The sequence below is a fragment of the Diadema antillarum genome, unplaced genomic scaffold, assembly GCF_040938485.1.
Source record: "Diadema antillarum isolate AM-2024a unplaced genomic scaffold, OU_Dant_1.0 scf00000099, whole genome shotgun sequence".
Lineage (NCBI taxonomy): Eukaryota > Metazoa > Echinodermata > Echinoidea > Diadematoida > Diadematidae > Diadema > Diadema antillarum.
Genome location: NW_027270988.1, coordinates 127681 through 148036, shown reverse-complemented (window position 1 = coordinate 148036; position 20356 = coordinate 127681). Strand labels below are relative to the sequence as shown.

Below are 20356 nucleotides of genomic sequence, written 5' to 3'. Positions count from 1 at the left end.
GCACAAAAATTGTGTCATCTTACATTTACGCGTTTTTGTTTATGTTTTATTTTTTATGAAACCGCATCGTTGGTAACAACACTTGCATAATGGTCTCCCATAACAACTCTTGCACTGAATTGTGTGCAAAAATTCTTCGATGTATAACTTCTTGATTCAAAGTTACACAATAATGAAGTACATGTAATTTGGTAAGGATAGACAATTCTCTTTGTTCGTTAATATTTGAAGATTCAAGTGAATAAGTCTATGCAGGTGGCTAATAACTTTAATAGAGGAAGCATGTTAAGTTGGTTTTCATTTACTTTTTCTATAACAGGATGGGAATGTAACTAGGAAATTTTCTCAATTTTACTGTTACATTCTTAAGCCATGACACTGTAACATTGCACTCTACTGGCAATTGCCCCAATCCAGTTGCCTAAATTTCCTTATAAATTGAGCATCATTTTCTTCGAAAATTTTGAAGAACAACCACGTTAATCCATGGATTCTTTTACACACTCTCAAAATTAAGGCGTGGTCAAAAATACCCGCGAAACGTACAGTGATACAGTAAAATGACCTCGCTGTTATAACATGTGGGATCAACATATGTACAAACCCTTTTCTTGGTCACATCGAAAAGAACAATTAAGAAAAGGGAGAAGAAGAAAGAAAGACTAGAGGAGAATGGGAACAAGGACAGAGAAGAAAAAAAAAAAGGTAATGAAAAGAAAGGAGAAACGTTATAGGAAAGGAATCATGAGCAGTAAATATCGAGCTGTCATAATGTTACATTTACAAGAACTATAGGAATAAATTAATGATGTATACAATGAATAATACATTTATATTCATTCATGTATTTGCAGTCATAACTTCTTCAAGATTATACCGCTAACCAGCCGGAAACAAAGGGTGCGTGAGAGTTCAGCCACAGTAACATCAAGGAAGAATGTGATACCTCTTTGGTAACACGTTCTCTCTCCCCCCCCCCCCCCCCCCCTTCCTGAAAACTGGAGTTGGTGTCCATAAACACGGCATGTTTGGATTCACACGGCTTTCATACAGGAAATAGTAGGTTCAAAGGTCGTCGCCATAAGACTTTACTGTCTATTCAGCATTCAACTGCATGCGATGTGTAGAATGACAATGTTCATTGCCGGCAGTACAATCACATTCTGCTTTTATTGTTGTACTTGCTGGGTGTGTGTGTGGGGGGGGGGGGGGGGGAGGGTGTACGTGTTGGTCGTGTCGAAATTAGGATATTGCACCTCTGTGATTTACAACAAGAATGAATAAAGTAAGAAATAAACAGGTACTTAATTTACATTGTCGTTATTATCATACTGTTTTATGGTGGATCAAAAACACTGAGTACCGAAGTGTCAAGTCATACCCATTCATCGCCATCGAAAGTGGTTCTAAACAATCTCATGTATCCCGAATATCTGTCAAGAGATAGAGCGGTTGCAAGACCATGCCCGTACCCGGATCCAACCCGGCCACTGCCCGAAGCCTTGCATAAGGAAATCGTCTTGTTTGTAAACGAAAGACTGTGACATATATAATTATGAATGATATAATCACTTCGATACTCATATTCTAATTCTAGGACGACGAGAGAGACTACGCGGCAAACCAGGCTTGTGCATTGTCATTGTATGCAATTAAAGATTTGACGCTAGTGATGTATTTAAGCTCCATTTTCCAATTGGATATGATTCATTTTATATACCATTGGTCATGTGCGTACTTCTGATGCATCCATGAACATTTTGTTAAGCACATTAAGATCTATCTACTCGGAGTATTATGCAAACCACTGTCGGAATAAAAGTTAGAACAATTTTATGAATGCCAAACGATTAGTTTGATGTAATATAGTAAACGTATAACTAACTGTTACTATTAAAGTTATTACATAAAATATGATATAAAAGTTCAGCCAAAATATTTCAAACAGACTATTTTCCCAAATAGAAGTCTTTGTCCATGCAGACAAAGGCCAAAAATGCCCACACTAATCGATACACATGCTTAACGTAAAGAAGCCTCCTATGGGCTCGGTAGCCCTTTAACCCTCTATGGGCTCGGTAGCCCTTTAACCCTCTATAGGCCATATTATTTCCTGTCCATTCTATAGATCATGATGTGACAATGTGTACAATTTGTGTACATTTTGACTCATCGGCACAGACGGGGTATGAAAAACATTAAGCCAAGACGATCAGAGCAAGAAGCCTTTCGTCTTCACAGCTGTATTCTGCCTGAGCGTGTCCCGAATTCGATACCAGTCATCGAGCACGAATTGTCCCCGTCTGCACTTGATGTGCGTCAGATTCTCCACCTCGAGAGGGAGCTTGCATTGCCGGAGCATGATGGGAACAATGCATCGCCGCTTGAGGGTCTCCATGTGGGCGCGCTGCATCTCGTAGCGGCACCAGTGATCTCGCAGCGAGTCGGGCGTGATGATCAAGATGGTGCGATACGAGTTGTCGATGTTCTCGGCGATGTTCTCGGCTATCGTCGCTCCGTATTCGTAATCTCGATAACGAATACAGCCCCTCACGTTGAACGCTCTCTCCAACTTTCGGACGAACGCCACTGTCCACTTGTGATCGATGTGAGAGAAACTTACGAAGAAGTCGTACTTGAAAGGGCTTGGATCCCTTGGGAAGAACTGCGGCATGTAGGAGCTATCCGATCCCTTGACCTCGGAAAGGACGTTGATATACCCAGGTCGTTCGGATGAGCAGTAATCAAAGCGGGAAAGGTCACACTCAAATCCACAGCAGTTTGTACCGTGACTGTGGGTAAATGCTGCTTCAAGCACATTGGCCTGTTTTCTCAACTTCTTGTTGACATCTTTCTCCTGCGCATATTGCAGTTGAGCCCCCTCCTTTTCACCCATATCCTGCAAGCATTGTCCCCATCGCAAGTGCGTGAGGGCGACGTTGAAGTTGTCGTCTTGTCGACACCTCACTGCAAGGCTGTACTCTTGGACGGCACTGTTGTGGTCGCCTAACAGGAAGTGCACGTAGCCAAGATCAGAGTGGTCAGCATGTACCTGCTTGAATTCAAGGGCTATTTCAAATTGCTTTTTGGCGCTAACTAGCAGCTCTCGTCTCTCGGTATCGTCAACGGATAGGCTGCAGTCTTCGGCCATAGCGAGACAGAGAAGTCCTTTGTGACGATTCGCAAACCATGAGGGTTCCAAGTCAAGGGACTGTTCGAAAAGTTTCTTCGCTCTGTCATACTGCTTTAGTAACGTCAGTTCGGAGGCAACTCGCCGAAGGACAATGGGATGGTCGGATCTGATGGACAAAGCCTGCTCAAAGCAGTCCTGAGGAGTATATGAGTTCAAATAAATCGAATCGGGGAGTGCTTGTCCAAGAGTTCTAGACGGCTTCGTCCTCAAGAGAATACCCATGAAGATCCAAGAAAGTGCCCTGTACTCTGAAGGCGCTTCTGATATTTCAGTGACCAAGGCGAAGTGCGCCGCGGCTTCCCTGAAGCTGGCCTCTGTCACGGACGAAGCCGCCTGGCCCATCACCAGCTGGCTATCCCTTCGGTAGAGCGCAAGTCCGTAATCAAAGAGCCACTCTGCCTTCTCCTTCGAGTCCGTTTCCGCGCCGATCTCCACCGCTTTTTTGATGAACGCCGTGTAACTGAAGCAGCGGACGTCCTGCTCAAAATGCCTGATAGCATGGGCGCGGTCTGCATACGCTCTCGCGAGATACAAGGGATTCCTATCAGCCAGCAGCTTTTTCAGTTTCTCAAGACATTCCCGGAAGAACCGCATCCTGGACTGCCTCTTATACAGGACAACCAGATTGCCTGTCGCGTTGATGTTGTTCCTGTCCAGCTGCAAGACCTCGTCGAATTTCTCCTCGGCCTTCTTCTGTTCATCCATCGAATACAAGATATATCCCTGGAGGTTCCGTATCGAGCAGGAGTACGTGGGCAGCTCGGAAAATTCCACCGATCGCTTCTCCAAGACTAACCAGGACTTCTGGAGCTGATCCCTGTTGACCTTCTGAAGTTCGGGCCAGGTGAGATGGCAACCGACCTCCCCTATGATTTCTTGCTCTTCCAATTCATCCATCATCATGTTTGTTGGTAGAGTGTTCCTGGCGTCGGAGAACGCTCCTTTATCTCATTCCAGCGAGCGCCGTCGTGGTTTCCTAGAAGAAGATTAGGAAGGGATATACAGACACGAAAAAAATAACACTGGTTATCTTTCAATTGAAATTTAGACAAGCACTGCGAGCATGATTCGGTGCTCAGCCGGTGTTTCTTAGATCTATCACCACCTGTAATATTAAATTCATGACCCATTGTCATTTGTCCAGTCCAATTCAAGAATCGGTAGGTCTTTATTCTTATTTCCAGTACGTTAAATTTGTTGAAATCAAATAAAAGTCGAGAGAATTCACTTTTCATTGATACGCACGTTCTTAGAAGTGCGTCCTCCCTCCTTGGTTGTTATTGTTGCCATTGAGTCTCGAGTCTCGAGTTAAAAGATATGACGGTCTTTGGTCTGTGAAACATAATAGCATTAATCGAGCGGTAGGGGAAGTCCCGTTCCGTTCCTCAATACTATTGCCCACCTCTCTCTCTCTCTCTCTCTTTCCCTGTGCCCTCTCCCACTGACTTCCGTTTCCAAAAATAAAACTAGGAGCATGACTTTGCACATCAGCTGTTTCAGGATTTATTCTCTCGTAACTGTCTCGTTCTCCATAAAGTGATGAATTCCAGGACAACTATGCAGGATCCACTCACGCGGTGAGTGATGATCTGGGAAAATTAATGTTAATTGCACTGTGAACCCCCATGTCGCTATAGACATCAGTCGTCAAGCAAATGCTGATTTCCTTTCTGATGATATCATTTTGATATCATGGTGGTTTTACCATGCTGTACTTTTCAAGACTCATCGAAGAGAGCTCTTTGATGTACTAGTATCATAATCTATTTCATGTATATATACAATATATATTCATGTCATAACAAATATAATATATATATATATATAATATAATATAATGTGTATACACTATATATTAATATGTAATATATACATAATTTAATGTTTATGTATGTATGAATATAATATATATATATATATATGTGTGTGTGTGTGTGTGTGTGTGTGTGTGTTGAGAATTCACGTATTGGCTCCACGAAGAAATGAAGAAATAAACTGGTAATGCATTTTTGCCAGTATAGAATGAGCTTATTCTACTCACATTTTCAGCGGCCTCCGCCAAGACTCCTGGAGAAGGCGGAGGCCGCTGAAATTTTGAGTCGAGTAAACCCATTCTTTATTGGCAAAAATGCATTACCAGTTTATTTTTTCGTTTGCACATCATAATATATAGGCCTATGTAGTGTGTACCAGTATTATTAAGGGAAATGATGACGTTTAAAACGGATGTTGGTTTTAAATTTTTTGCTCCCTTTTAATCAAGCTTTCTGCCTATACAACCCACATTCGGGATCCGGGATCATTAATTTATTGTTCAAAGTCTGAGTCATCTTGTATAACGACAATGAGAGACGGTATGTTCGATTCAGACTCATGATCTGTATTCGGCTTATTCTTTTGTGTTAGAGTCTCCGACTGTGAGTTTCGTTGTAATGTGCAAGTCACACTTTTATAGCATCGGACTTGCAACGGTCTGACTTCAGATGTTACCCAAATGTTTGTCGATTGACACCGACGGTGACTGAGAATCGAAAGGAGCAATTGAAACTATAAACAAAGCCAGAAGGAACTCGACAATATTTGACGACATTAACATCAATATAGACCTATCTTACTGTATAGGGATCTCTTGAGTATTGCAGGAAAATGTCAATGAGACACCTCGACATTGACTATAACCCCCTTTATTCAGAAGAACTTTCTCATGGTGATTTTCTCATTCAAACGGATATCATTCTTTACCTTACCTGAAGAACATCTTTTCGCGATAGACAACTAGCAATCAATGTGCATAAATCCGATTTTGCATGCATTGCTGAATAACCATGACGCATTTAAACTACACGTATAGCCAGTGGAGTTTGATATAATCCTATGGCAGTGAACTGTATCAAAAAATGATAAACATCCTTGACTGCATCACAATTTACACCGAGAAATCGAATTCACCCGATATGCAAGGTGGAATAAGCATTTCGATCAATACTTACATGGAGTGGTATGTCAGTTTCAACGTTTAACACAGTTCAACAGTAGAGTAGCACTGTCATCAGCATAATTTGGCAGGACTTCATTCAAGAGCATTCAACTTTTTCACTCATATAGTGCTATCGGCAGTAATATTCATCCACAAGTTTGTCACTTTTCCACCGAGTAAAGCTTTACAATGCAGGTTGACAAGGTATACTTGTGAAAGAGGTCGTATATTGCACAAATGCTACTTTTATAACGATATTAATACTCCCATGTTGGCCCCCTATAAGCACTCGAACGGATGCTTCATGAAATCAAAATTAAAGCAGATGCACTGGTAATTGAAGTTCCAAGTCACCGTTGCTCGCGAAGGTGTCTGTGAATTCGAGTAGACGGAGTTTGCTGTGCAGGAAATGAAGCAGCAGGCAGCCAAGTGTATCTTACTGAGTACACAGAGACTCGATTCTAAACGGATGTTTTCCCTGGCCACATGACTGTTTCGGGACTGCATGCCTATCGAGTGTTGCTTACTATAATGCTTGTTTGATGAGCAATGATCGCGGTTTATAGTACGTTGTATTTTAATAGCAGCCAAATCTGATGATGAGCGCGCAGCCCTCGATCGGCGTGCGCTGACTGGTAACGAAGTTTTGACCAATGACAAGCCACGAACCACTGAGCACTGACGAATGAGCAACTTACTTCCTTATCGTACCAAGGTTTGCGTGTTTCACGTTTTGCCAGTCAGCAAGAGTGAACACATACGAGACAGCTGTCATCACGCCTATTGCAACGTGGGTGAAAGGGGCAGACGCCTGCAGATTTTTCAAGGAGGAAACGACCATGCCATAGCGTATTTCTATAGCAGTTCTTCGTATCCAACAGTATTTGATGATAATAATAGGCTCCCTTGGGTGTAGGCTATTATGTACCAATTCGCGTTGCGTTTCAATGGATGGTTGATGAATGAAGCCTTATGGTGCGGGGGAACTGTTGCTACAAGCGGTATCAGTAAATTACGCTGCTGGATTTCTTCGATTGATCCTCGCACAGACAGTAGACAGACAGACAGACAGACAGACACACACTCCATCTCTCTCGCTATATATATATATACATACATACATATCCGTAACAATAATCTATCCACTCTTTCGTTCTCTCACAACCTACACTCTATTATCTCTCTATACCTAGTGGCAAGGAGTATATGCATGATATTATAACATGCGAGAAATTAAAATTTGCATGTTCCTCCTTCATGTGACACTGGCTGAAAGAAATTATACAAAAAGTAAACCTGGCTTTGTCTGAACATTAAAATTAGAATTGAATTGGATACTGGATAATTCAAGCGTTTCAAAAATTGTCGCGGAGGAAGCCGAACCAATACCGATCAAAGTATATCAACCCCGATCAAAGGCCAAAATCACTGATCTCTATAATGGAACTTCCAAAGAGATCAGTGGGAGAAAATAGGTTGGTTGGGCTTGATCGAGTTATGATCGGCAGTGGGGTCCCATCTTCATCTAGGCCAACTGGTATTGGCCTTCTGGCACCAGTAAATGATAGTTCAGTACCGTGGAACTTGCTCGTCTATTGCTCGCTGTTTCCGATGTGACAGTCGCATCCATATCTGACCCTACACCTGTTGTTGCTTCTTTGGCGTTGTTGCTTCTTTTCTGTTGTTGCTGTTGTTGTTGTTGCTGCTGCTGCTGCTGGAGGCCGACAGAGGGTATAGGCACACGATTAGACATGTGTGCGTGTTTCAAGAATCACAAGTTTAATTTTTCCATGTTCACCAGGTATGATAGTTCAGCTATATTATAGTGCTGGGCCTTCTTCGTTAGTAACACTAATACATCGGGTGAGTTGCCAAACACTTCGCTCCTAAATTAGGGGAATTTTGTCTGACGGGCGAGTCAGCAGTTGACCAGTGCGATTTATTATTTTTTTTTTTTAAGCAGGCCTTCTGCAGCAATTACAATACACTAAGACAGATAGTGACTATACAGGATACGACCACCAATACAAATCGTAGGTCTTGAACAGAACGACGTAATCCGTTTTGTCTAATTTCAAGGAGAGATTTCGAGAGCTCAGTTGGACGGGGAATACAAGGGAATATATACGATCGGATTCGAAGAAGCCTCATAAGTCATCATATTGAGATCTTTTCATTTGATCAGTTGAATGAATGTCGGCTCGGGATTGCACGCTGCATGAACTATCTTTTTTTTTTTTTTTTTTTTTTTGTCACGTACAATACCATTGTGCAAAATGTGCGGTAAATACCATGCTCAACCAAGTGTTATGAATTATACGCGGCAGGTACTTTCCCGCCCGAACTCCGGTATAAATAGAATACTGTAATGTAATGTGACTTGCACGACTGTCGTTATCCAATCGGCGTACACCGTGCACTAACTAGTATCATAATATTGATTATTATGACGTACTAGTATCGCTCCCCACGTTCTCTGCATCACTGTATACAATATTGTATGTCTGAATGATAGAACCGAGGTTAGAAATGCGTATATCAGGGAAATACCCCCAGAGGGCAATTACCCCCCGACTAATACTGGTTAGTGGAAGGTAAGAGTGAAGATTAGGGTTAGGGTTAGGGTTAGAAGTTTGGGTTTGGGTTAAGATTAGGTTCAGGATTAGGATGAGGATTAGGGCCAGGGGAAGGGTCCGCGGTGATTGCCCATAATTGCCCTAGACCCTAGAAATGATGTCAGAGGTATGCCAACTAATTGGTATCGTCATACAGGCAAGGTATCTTTTTAAAAGAAAGTCAGGAGTAAACATTTGCCGTGAAAGTGTCAGATATAAAACCCCAGGGATACATTATGGACTGAGGTGTTTTTAAGCCCATAAATAGGTAAAGATATCAGGATCACAATTACATCAGACATTTATACATTGTTAGACGTAAATATCTCTGTGGTAAAGTGCTTGAGATTAACTGTAGAGGCAAGAAGATCAGAGGTTGAAAAATAACAGGTGAAGTTGTGAGGGGCAAAAATGTCGTTTTGTGCCGAAGCAGCGCTCTACAACGAGAGCCAAAATTGATTAAGATAAATGACATAACAATCTACTCTCAAGATGACAGTGTCCGGGTTGCAAATGTCAGAGACAAGAATAATGAGAAGTAATGATCAGCGGTAAATCATCGGGGCATTTATGGTACTGACATTATTTGGTCTCTTATTGATTTAAAACTCATGTAAACATATCTTATCTTCACACACCTACGATAATATTTAGGCCTACTTGTCAACAGGTCTATTCAACTTAACTTGTAATTCAGTGCAGTTCAGTTCAGTTTGATTTTATTTCTCCATTTTCCCATAAAACTTAAGCATGCAATAACGTTACACGTGTGAAAAAACAACAACTATCAAATGATACACGATGAAATTCTCGTAACGATTACGATAATCTTTAAAGTGTACAGAACGGCAAATGCAATATTAAACTTAGAAAATATGATAATGTCCTGTAGTGGGTGGGGGGTCCATTGACCTTGACTCAAAAAAAAAATCTTAAAAAGATTCTACGGCGCCCCTGTAAGATAATCTTTATAATATAAAGTTAAAACTAGAACAATAAAGCAATGTGTGATTAGGATGCACTTGTCATGTTTTACAATTCAGCCAGTAGAATCCTTTCAAAAAGAAAAATAATAATCGATTGATAGAGATTAAAAATTACAATTTTGGGGGTCAACATTAATTGAAAACGTGCTTGCAATAACAACATTATAACGAATCACTCGTTTTGCGATGCTGATGGGCACTGCTATAGGCGTATATTCGTATATGAGGACCTTCCGTTGACTCATTATAATCACCTGGAATGTCAAAATATTACTTTTGATGAATGGTTACTCTCTTGACATTACTAAAATAACCAGTTTTCAACCAACCACGGGTGGAACCGTCACGGTATGTTTTTTTGTTTTTTTGTTTTTTTTAAATCAGACAAAGAGCTATATGAAATCTTAAAGTATAAAATTCCTTCCATAATAAATTTTGAAGTTGGCTTAAACAGAGTAAAAACAGAAAACAGAAAGATTTAGATTTTATCAAAATTGGACCTGAATGACATGGGAAATCAGAGTATTCTGTGTTTTAATGATTATAATGATATCAACGTCATAATAGCTAAATTGGAAGAGGTAACGGCGTCACTGCGCAAGAAAGTCTCAAATTCTATCATAAAGACAAACAAACCAACGGGAGCGTTGTGGGGGTAATGACGTCATCATAAACAGGTGAATAGGCCTAAAGATATGGAGTAAAGTTCCATAGTAGGCTATACATTAATTTGTCTACCGTGACACTATAAAGGCCTAACCACTGTTTTATTACACTGAAGGCTTCTGGAGGACTTCTCCTATTATAACCGATGTATCAAATCTAGGCCTATATACCGTATTCGTTTTAACTCAACATTGCCGAGAGGAAATTGTATTTCTGTATATGCCTATATACGCAACTCACACAAAGTCATGACAGGCTTCGCAAGACCTTAAAATCCCAAATGTCGTGTGGATTGATAGCCAATGTAGACATTTCAACCGGAGTGAAATTTGAGGAAAATTCGTTCAAAAGTAATGAGTTTCGGTGCTGCCATTGCTGAATGAGAAGACATTATTTGATTAATGTGACGTTTCGCATGGACAACGATATAAAGCCAATAATAAAAAGAATTCAACATAGTTTCATTTTTCTAGCATATAATGAAAAAGCATTTGACTTAGGCCTTACCGATAACACATAAATAGAGGACATACACTGATCAGTAACACGAGGAGGGACTGTGCACTTTTCATAGAGAAAATGCATTTTTTGAGGATTTTCTTCATTTCATTTTCTATATAATTTTATAAGTATGCCCATGACCATGCGCTACGTAGCGAACTAAGCATTGTACACAAAATGTTTGAATGGATTATTCGATTTTCCTCAGACTTCACTGACGCGTTACACCTGTTGCTCGCATGATTTATTCAGCCTATAACAGATTAGGTTACTTGGGTTTCATTCCCTTTTTAACTTTTGTGTAATACTGTGGCAGTGTGGCCACTATGAATGATTTCCAGTGGCGGATCCAGGGAGGACCGCAACCGGCGCACGCCCCCCCCCCCCCATTATTTTTTGTTGAAACAAAAGAAATAAAAAGAAAAAAAATGGGGGGGGGGGAGGGGTGCGTGGCCCCCCTTTAATTTTGTAAACGCGCCCCCTCTTTACGGAATTCCTGGATCCGCCCCTGATTTCTGTAGGCCTACAGTTTATAGAATAGTTCTCAATCAAACAGGTAGGCCCTACAGAAATGCAAAACTCTTTGGTCATCATTTTGGTTACATAACCCTAACCAGTAGGTCTTATCCTAATCCTCATATCGAACCAAACCTAAGTCCCTATCATAACCCCGCCTTAACCCTAATCCTATATATACCCACAGTGATCCTACTGGAACATTTTTTTTTTCTTTGCCATCAAGACGTGCGCCGCGCGCATGCAACGGCCGCGCGCGCTTTAGCTACAGTATGCTTTCAGCTTTATAGTACACGTATAAGTAGGCCTAGCCTAGCTAGCTAGAGGCTTGCTAGTTGTGAGGATCGATCCACGAAAAGGAGGGACGCGCACGCGTACGCCGGACCGGGACGACCGACCGCCCATAAACTTTCGTGGTGGTCATGCCATCATCCGCCGCGCCAGTGCAGTGTGGTACATGGTGGGCTAAAACCACAGAACTCTTACTAGCAATGTGGCTAAAACTAGCGCTATGCTATATGCTAGTTAAGCGGCTATCGTATAGCGCTAGTGATAGAGGACGCCTGCGCCTGGCGGCGAGTGAGGCTGTTACTGTAATGTAGACCTATGTAAACGGTGAGAAAGCAACGTTGAGACAGTAGAAAGACAGATCTAACCTCGCTCGATCAAGGGTCAAAGACAACGGGCGCGGTTACGGTAAGTTAGACGGAAATAGACGGCCGGCATTGAGTGATTGACACTACTACTACCACTGTACCAGGTATAGTAACCATGCAGGTACGACGTAGGGTATCTGTTGGGGAGTGTTGACTGTTGAGAGTACGGCTACGGGTGCGTAGAATCACATCGTAGGGTATCATCTACCAGTAGCTAACGTTAGACTAGGAGAGTAGAGGGGTCTATTCACGCCGGTCATACTCATTACTAGTAATACTAGTATTTGACGCCTAACGTTAGCTGTTGTGTTAGTGTTATCACTGTTGTGTTAGTAACACTAAGTGGGGTTCTTCGTAGGAACGAAAATAACGCCTTACAGAGTGTTGGGGTCTAACTAGTTTCTAGATAATATAATTAATAATCATAAGAAAAGATAGCAACTAACAGTTACAGTTAGGGCTAGCCCCTGGAGTCTCATAGACCCTATTTGCAGGATTCATAAAATTACACATAACCCCATAAGTATAACGTTAGGGCTAAACTGTGTGAGCATTTTGGTAAGATTTTTATATTGTTGCATGTGTTGATTAATGGTAGGTTTCCTTTTTTTTTTCAGGTGCAGAGTTGTAACGTTTAATCTTGAATATTCTACTAACAGTCATATGTAAGTTGTCGCTTAATAAAAAGTAAGGTGGTCGAGTGCTAGACTAGAAACTACATCTTATCACTAATTACTAAACCTTTAACAAGTTACTATAGACCTGTAACCGTTACTTATAATATTTAGACCTTAGAAATATTTGTTTGTGATGAGTTTCAATAAAGTCACCTAGGAAGATCTTTTTTCATTTCTTTTTGTTCAATTTGTTTTATGCAAGATGACAGAGCATGAGAATTTTATGATATCAGTGACTCAGATGATAAATAAACGACAATCAGTTTGTATGGAAAGAGTGGTAGAACCTAGATCTAAATGTCTTCTGATGAGTTTACAAATGATGTATCAATGCAAGTGTTCCAAGGATACACTCAGATCAGTGAATGAATACAAATACAATACTCCGAGATTATCACAGCATCACAATGTTTAATGTTCACTTGTTCATGGTTGACAGTTTACAACAGCATGGATAAGGCTGCAGCACCAACGGCGGCAAAGTCTCCCCCTAACAGCAGTGGTCCTCAGATGAGCAATGGTGCACAGGGGAACATATCTGATGCTGTTCCTATGACGGTGGATCTGTGTGGGCCTGGCACTGGGAGGGGGATGGAGCAGGCCAACCAAATGGATTATGGGAAGTCACTGTTGCATGATGGGAGTGCATTGTCAACTGAGCCTCTGAAGGAGGAGAAGGGAGACGGCATAGTGAGTCCACATCTTGGTGAGACAGCCAATAACTCTCCGCTGCAAGAAGGGCCTGCCGGAGATGCTACGAGTAGCAGCAACAAGAGAATGCTAACCTTGGATGCTGCCATGGAGGGTAAAGTATATCATCTCCTATCTCTCTCTCTCTCTTCATCTGATTAATATATTTCTGGTCTTTTTGACATTTGCTTCTTCATATCTTCAAAACGTATTATAAGCATTTATAACCTCCTCTTAGAACCTTTTTATCGTAAACCTCTTCTGCAGTTGATATGGTTTCATTTCATATTGTAAATAATTTCATTTACCACACAGTTTGCAGTGAAGTGTAGTTGTTACTACGCAGTGTGCTCTATGTCAAATGTTTCATGATTGTTACCACTGAGGGATTAAATTGTCTGAATGAGATGTTCAAAATGATAGGCCCCTAAGGAAAATAATACTTGATTGATATACTAAGCTACTAAGTTTCATGATTATGTTCATGCTTCAGGGTACCTGAGACAAGACAAAGTCAGTTTAGGCATGAGCACTACAACTGCAAGAACTGCACAATTTCTTTTATTTTGATACCTAGTTCTATTTTAAATCAACAAGTCTTCCTTTTTGGAAACAGCTTCAAGTGGAGGAAGGTTAGTTTGCATGTATTTTTTGATATCTTGATGGCCACTTGTCTCAAATAAATGACTAAAAAATTGTAAAATCTAAGCAGTTAAGAGCTAGTACATTTGAAAGAGTATGATAAACAGATGCCCCTAGGCAGGGCTCCACACTAACTTTTTTGTTTGGTGGCCCGATGGGGCCACCAAAATCCTCATTTTCAAAGTTTTGGTGGCCCGAGAGAAAAATTTGGTGGCCCGAAAAAAACAATAAAAAACAGTAAAAGCCTTTCTTTTTAATGAGTCCAATCTTTAAGTTTTATCATAGTAAAAATTGGAAGTTGGACATATCTACTCATAAATAAACTTCAACAAACTCGCAACACTCACTCTCAGGCACTCGTTCAGTCCTTTTCATCCATCCTTTAAACAAAATTAACTGCTAATTTCAGGCGCAAAAAGTTACGAATTTATCGACATACTTTTCAAAAATTTTGGTGGCCCAACTTTCATTTTTGGTGGCCCCGGGCCACCGTTAGTGTCGAGCTCTGCTTTAGGTCACATAGATAGGCACGTTGTGTATTGATCAGTGCTTCATTAGTTTAATTGAGCTTTCTTCTTGTCTTTGCAGACATTACACAGAATGTCAAGGTAGCAAGTGCTCAGTGGACACAGGTTTTCATGTAAGTGCAGAGATGAGTGCTTCTAGAGGTAGTGAATGTGCAGCAGTGAATGTATAGCAGTCACTTGGCCCAACTACAGTGCACCTCCGGTAAACGAAATCCTTAGCCGTTAGGACCTGTGGTTTTTAGCTCACCTGAGCCGAAGGCTCAAGTGAGCTATTGCGATCGCTCTTCGTCCGTTGTCCGTCGTGCGTAAACTTTTTACATTTTCATCTTCTTCTTGAGAACCCCTTGACCGATTTTCACCAAACTTTGCAGGTAGCATTCCTGGGGGGATAGGATCTCAATTTGTTCAAGTGGGCACCATACCCCACCTGGGGAGCCCCAAGAGGGGCCCAAACCCCCCAAAATGAAGGAATCTTAAAAAAAAATCTTCTTCTCTAGAACCAAAAGTGATAGAGCTAAGTTGATATTATGAATTAGTACATTGATGACTGTAGTTTCAAGTTTGTTCATGGCGGAATCAGGGGTGCCCCCCTTGGGACCCGGGGAGGGGGGTAGGGAGGGGTCCTAATGGGGCCCAAATTGTACATTTTCATCTTTTTCTTGAAAACCCTATCATAAATTTTCATCAAACTTGGCAGGTAGCATCCCTAGGAGGAAAGAATCTCATTCCCATCAAATGGGCACCATACCCCACCTGGAGGGCCCCGGGGGCCTAAATTTGGACCAAAATTGTAAATTTTCATCTTTTTCTTGAAAACCCTATCACAAATTTTCACCAAACTTGGCAGGTAGTGGCCCTAGGGGAATAGAATCTTAATTCCATCAAATGGGCCCCATGCCCCACCTGGGGGCCCCAGGGGTCTCACCCCCCCCCCCCTCCTGTAAGGAATCTTTACAGATTTTCTCTGGAACCAGAAGGGATTGAGCTAAGTTGATACAATGAGTCGGTATATTGATGACTGTTGTTTCAAGTTTGTTCATGGGAAAATCAGGGGTGCCCTACCCCCCCCCCCCACCCCTCCCCACACCCCCTTGGGAACAAAGGAAGTGGGATGGGATGGGGGGGGGGTCCAAATGCGGGCCTTAATTTTCTATTAGGGAGCTTTAGATTTTGACGCGCGGACGTTTGAGCCGACCCTTGCGCTGGACGTTCTCCTCTCCCTGCGTCGTGTGGAAAAGTAGCTTTAGATTACGCTGGGACGCAATGTATAAAAAATAAAATCTCGCCCCCATATGATCAGTGCATGAAGAAGCTCTCTGCGTCGCAAACTGTGCGGACGTGAAAATAGCCCAGTACGCGTAGTGAAAAACTCAGGCGACGCAAGCTAAAAATAGATTGACTTTACGCGCGCTACTGCGCACGCTCAGAACATGTTTTTTTCCTTTGAACGTCCGCGCGTCTAAAATCTAAAGCTCCCTATTTTCTTGCTGAAAACAACAATGGATTTTCACCAAACTTTGCAAGTAGCATTCCCATGGGGATAAGATTTCAAAGTGTTTGAATGGGCACCATGATTTCCTGGGGGGGGGGGGGGGCAGGGGGTTCAAACCTCCTAAGTTAACGAATATTCAATAATATTTTCTCTAGTTCTAAGCAAAAGTGATAGGGCTTTAAGTCTTTTTTCCCCAAGCTGCATAATCCAACATTCTATAAAGTACAGTGTACTTGGTAGGTATTTTCTTACCAGTGTGATGGAATATGTAAATGGACACCATGCCCCCACTCTCAAAGCTACCCCCACCATAAGTTTCCAATGTTCTCAGGTAGGAGTCTGCAAGAATGCATGGAAGGTGATCTTGCGATACTCAGGTGAGCGCGTGACCCCCGGTCTCTTGTCTTTCATACGTTGAAATTTTGTTATAACCGAACAGTAAAGCACATAGAGATATATGGATGATAATGTTTGGGCCTGAATTTTTACTTTGTTGTAATGAGAAATGCGATATAACCGTTTTCGTTATAATGGGAGTGCACTGTACACTGCCATCATATGCTTCCAGGTGTCGTTACGCACAAAGTTGACCTTGGAAACAATTTCTGACTCTTGAGGAAGAATGTTTTACACTTGAGATTACACCATAAACAGGACAAGTCAGAGAGTTTTCACATATATACTTGTATGTCACATCCATCACATTTATCTGTATTTGTACATGGAAAACCTGTCCTTGAAATTTTGGAAAGAAAATTGTCACATAATAGGGATATAATGCTCTTTTTTCAGAAGTAAGATTTTGAAAAGAACCTGCTATACAAGGAAGGTGGCTGCTCAAGAGACAGTGAAGCCATGGGACACATCAGTTTCACAAAAAAAAAAAAAAATATGCATCCAACAGAATGTTGGAGAAAAACATTAATGGGTTTTGTTAACAACAAACGAGACAAGTAAAGCTTCTTTGAAATTGCAGTGAAAACGGCATGCCTGATGAATAAAAAATGTTCCTACCACAAGAAAATTGTCATATATGCTGTAATTCATACCATCTATGTTTTACATCCTGTCTGATTATCTTTATGCTTTATACAGACAGCGATGTGGCAGGCCTTGTTTTCTGCTTGATCAGGTTGTCTGCTATTTGTTCCGGTGCAATGTTTGCTTTGATACTTGTATGCTGTAAACAATTTGAGTTATCTGCCATGAAAAATGTTGGAACAGGCCACCCCCCCCCCCCCAAAAAAAAAAAAGAAAGAAAAAGGAAAAAGAGAGATCCAATTGATTAAGTACAAATGTGAGCAGTCCTTTTCTCTTATTCCACTAAATTTGATCAAAACCAGGAAAACCACTTGTTGTGATGATAAAGTTTACTTTGGCTTTAGATTTGGCAACGATTGATTAACTGACAAGGTCAGTCTCTGAAATGTTCAAATTTTGTTGTCATTTTGATCACATTGGCCATCTTCCAATGCTTATTATACCAGAATTGAACTATAGCTTGTTCCTGCCCTGCATGTTTATATCAACATTTATCTTGGTTATACATGGTCAGAGAAAAAGAGGAAAGAAGCTTGTGTGGTTTATGTATTAAAGCATGCCGTGCCTCCAACAATTTCATGTTACTTCTGGTGACAGAGCAAGGAAAGGAAAGGGGAAAGGTTGAAATAACATGAGAACATGCCATTCAAGTAGACATCCGCCTTATTGTATTCCTGCAATCCAATACCACCACCATGTACAACCACATTACAGCCCGGATCTGACCAAAAATCTTAAGTGTCAGAGTAAGAACTGACATCCCATAAGAAGTCAGGAAATCCCCAACTGTAGCAGTCTTTAAATCAAGACTAAACACATATTGTCTTATTTAACTGTGCATTATTGTCAAGCACATCAGAAGCTTTTGCAGCACAGAGGAGTAAGTACATCTAGGTTTTTTGACATTTACAAATTAATGTTATCACTATTACACGTATTATCATTGACATTACTACAACATCATACCTGATCACAATGGTAAAAGAGGTGGGGATTCCAGGGGAAATCCCCAAACACAGGAACTATTATAAAGTCATGTTATGCTGCAGTAAACATTTTGTGTAGGCAAATTCAAATAGAATTTAACTGTACCTTCTTTCTTTCTTTTTTTTTTTTAATTCAAAGCCCAAAATGCTATGCATTACTGAACCATTACATGAACTCTTGAGTACAGAGGTGAACATTTGTGTACACCCCTTCATGTGACAGGTCAAAGAAGAGAGACAGACAGACAGACAAAAAAAAGGGGGGTGCTAGAAAGGGAATAGTTGTAAAAAGTAGGCTTTCAAAAAACAAAATAAGACAAAATAAGGGGGCATGCTGTTGATGACATGATTTATTTGCTTTTAATCATGTCATAAAATGGTAAATGGTGCCTTGGTCATTCTCTTCTATGTACAGGCGACTTCCATTATAACTGAATTTCTTGAGACCAGCAATTTTGTTTCGTGATACAAATGTATTTGAATTTCATAAAGCTTCACAAAATATTGCATAAATGCACTGTACATGAGGAATAACTTTGGGACCTGCATTTTTACTTCCTTCGATTGAAATTTCATAACAACTTGTTTGTTGTAAGTGGAACACCCTGGATTGTTTTCTTGCTTCAAGTTTGTTTGTTTGTCTGTTTTTTCTACATGATGATGGGGGAGCTTTTACGCTCGAGTGTTGTTATTGTTGCTCTCTGAAATGAAAATGTGAAGCCAGAGATGGACACTTTCCACAAGGATCGCAATGGTTGACATGAAAGAAGAAAAAAATCCTAAATAAAAGACCTCTCAGTAATGGAAAGAAAATCGGGATTCCAACAGGAATGTACCATGCACTGGATAGTCTTGCATAAAGGCTGTAAGGACATTGTGATGTTTCTCAGGTGTTGAACAAATGGCTATTGTACTGGAGAAGGGGATAATATGATAACAAGACTAGATCAAGGCATCCTCAATACATCTTCTGTTAGTTGAGTTGCTCTAGTGTTCTCTTTTCATCAGTTTTTCACTTTACACCTACACTCATTACATTTTCAGGGAAAGTGAGCAGTTTGAGGCAGAGAGTTCCACAGTGGTAGAGAAGCTGATACAAGATGCTAAGTCTCTTGAAGGCAGGCTACTGCAGCAGAAGGAAAGACTGGTGTCCCATCTCAGACGACTCTCCCAGACTTTGAAAGTGCCATAACTGCCGTACAAGACTTGAGCGTACTACGTACATCTCTGTCATGAACTTGAGCGTTTTCTTTGCTGAAATCTCGGCAATTGACTTCCATGCTGTACATACAACCTCACATGATGTACACCTTTATTCACCACCCTGCCAGATAATGCCACTGTCACAGCCAAAAATGGAGCTCAGAGCTTGTAGAGCTAGTGAAAGATTTGCGTTTGAGAATTATTAGAATAATAAATGTTGATTCCTCATTTGCAGAATGCATTGTTCAGTTTGTCATGTTAAAGAATTATCAAGAGAGAGAGAGAGAGAAAAAAAAAGGTATTCTTTTGTTGATTATACAGTGTTCCAATGAATGAACTACAGGTGCATCCCTATCAAATGGACATTCATAGGTTCCTACGTTAATACAGCGTACACACATGCAGGGCTGTGTACAATCATGACACGTTAAGCCCTATTTGCATGAGGGTAAATTGGCTTATAAGCATGTTCACGTCAAACACAGATTATTTACAAGTGAATTTGTACTCTTGCAAAAATGATCTCTCCATATGTGTTTTCAACAACGACATTACCTCACTTTTTTTAAAGTTATACCGTATAGGCCCGTGCATGTTTATAATCTTCCCATAAGAGTGAGATCTTGAATCCTTTTGTTTGTTATAACAGGGTTTGCCTTATTTGGACTTATCTCACATTTAATTTTTTTTTTCTCTCTCTCTTTTAATGTGAGAGATTCTCGTGGATACTGCACAAATCAAGGTCTACCACTGTGATGCACAAAGGATCAAGAATGCAAATAGCAGAATGGCAATTCAAAGTTTCATTTTAGTCGTGTGGATTGAAAAGGTTTGACACTTTCCTGTCTGAATTCAGGCTTTTCATGACATTATGAAGTAACTAAAAACACAAAAAACCAAAACCAGTGTCACTGCTTCAATGTGACTAGGTGTGCAGAATGAAGCTCCAGCTATAGAAAAAAAAATAACACTTCCTTTACAGTGTAAA

At 40.8% G+C, this 20356-nt stretch overlaps 2 protein-coding genes across 2 annotated transcripts; one reads left to right on the top strand and one right to left on the bottom strand.

The window, feature by feature from the left end:
• Window positions 1-1953: 1953 nt before the first annotated feature.
• On the bottom strand, window positions 1954-6688 carry LOC139718691 (tetratricopeptide repeat protein 22-like). The gene is made up of 2 exons (XM_071630150.1): window positions 6184-6688; window positions 1954-4169 (listed from the first exon to the last, which is right to left on the bottom strand). Exon 2 carries the CDS (start codon window positions 4094-4096, stop codon window positions 2213-2215), a length of 1884 nt encoding a protein of 627 aa, XP_071486251.1. The 5' UTR covers window positions 4097-4169; window positions 6184-6688; the 3' UTR covers window positions 1954-2212.
• Window positions 6689-12027: 5339 nt separating this feature from the next.
• LOC139718690 (uncharacterized) lies at window positions 12028-19520 on the top strand. Its single transcript, XM_071630149.1, has 4 exons — window positions 12028-12150; window positions 13227-13592; window positions 14708-14759; window positions 19210-19520. Exons 2-4 carry the CDS (start codon window positions 13238-13240, stop codon window positions 19355-19357), a joined length of 555 nt encoding a protein of 184 aa, XP_071486250.1. The 5' UTR covers window positions 12028-12150; window positions 13227-13237; the 3' UTR covers window positions 19358-19520.
• Window positions 19521-20356: the final 836 nt, after the last annotated feature.

What these genes read in the sequence shown, in the direction of transcription:
- LOC139718691 (XM_071630150.1), bottom strand. Translation starts at nt 4,096, where the DNA reads ATGATGATGGATGAATTGGAAGAGCAAGAAATCATAGGGGAGGTCGGT.
- LOC139718690 (XM_071630149.1), top strand. Translation starts at nt 13,238, where the DNA reads ATGGATAAGGCTGCAGCACCAACGGCGGCAAAGTCTCCCCCTAACAGC. An exon ending in CTTGGATGCTGCCATGGAGG is followed by an intron (nt 13,593 to 14,707) that starts GTAAAGTATATC and finishes TTGTCTTTGCAG; the next exon opens with ACATTACACAGAATGTCAAG. An exon ending in CAGTGGACACAGGTTTTCAT is followed by an intron (nt 14,760 to 19,209) that starts GTAAGTGCAGAG and finishes TTACATTTTCAG; the next exon opens with GGAAAGTGAGCAGTTTGAGG.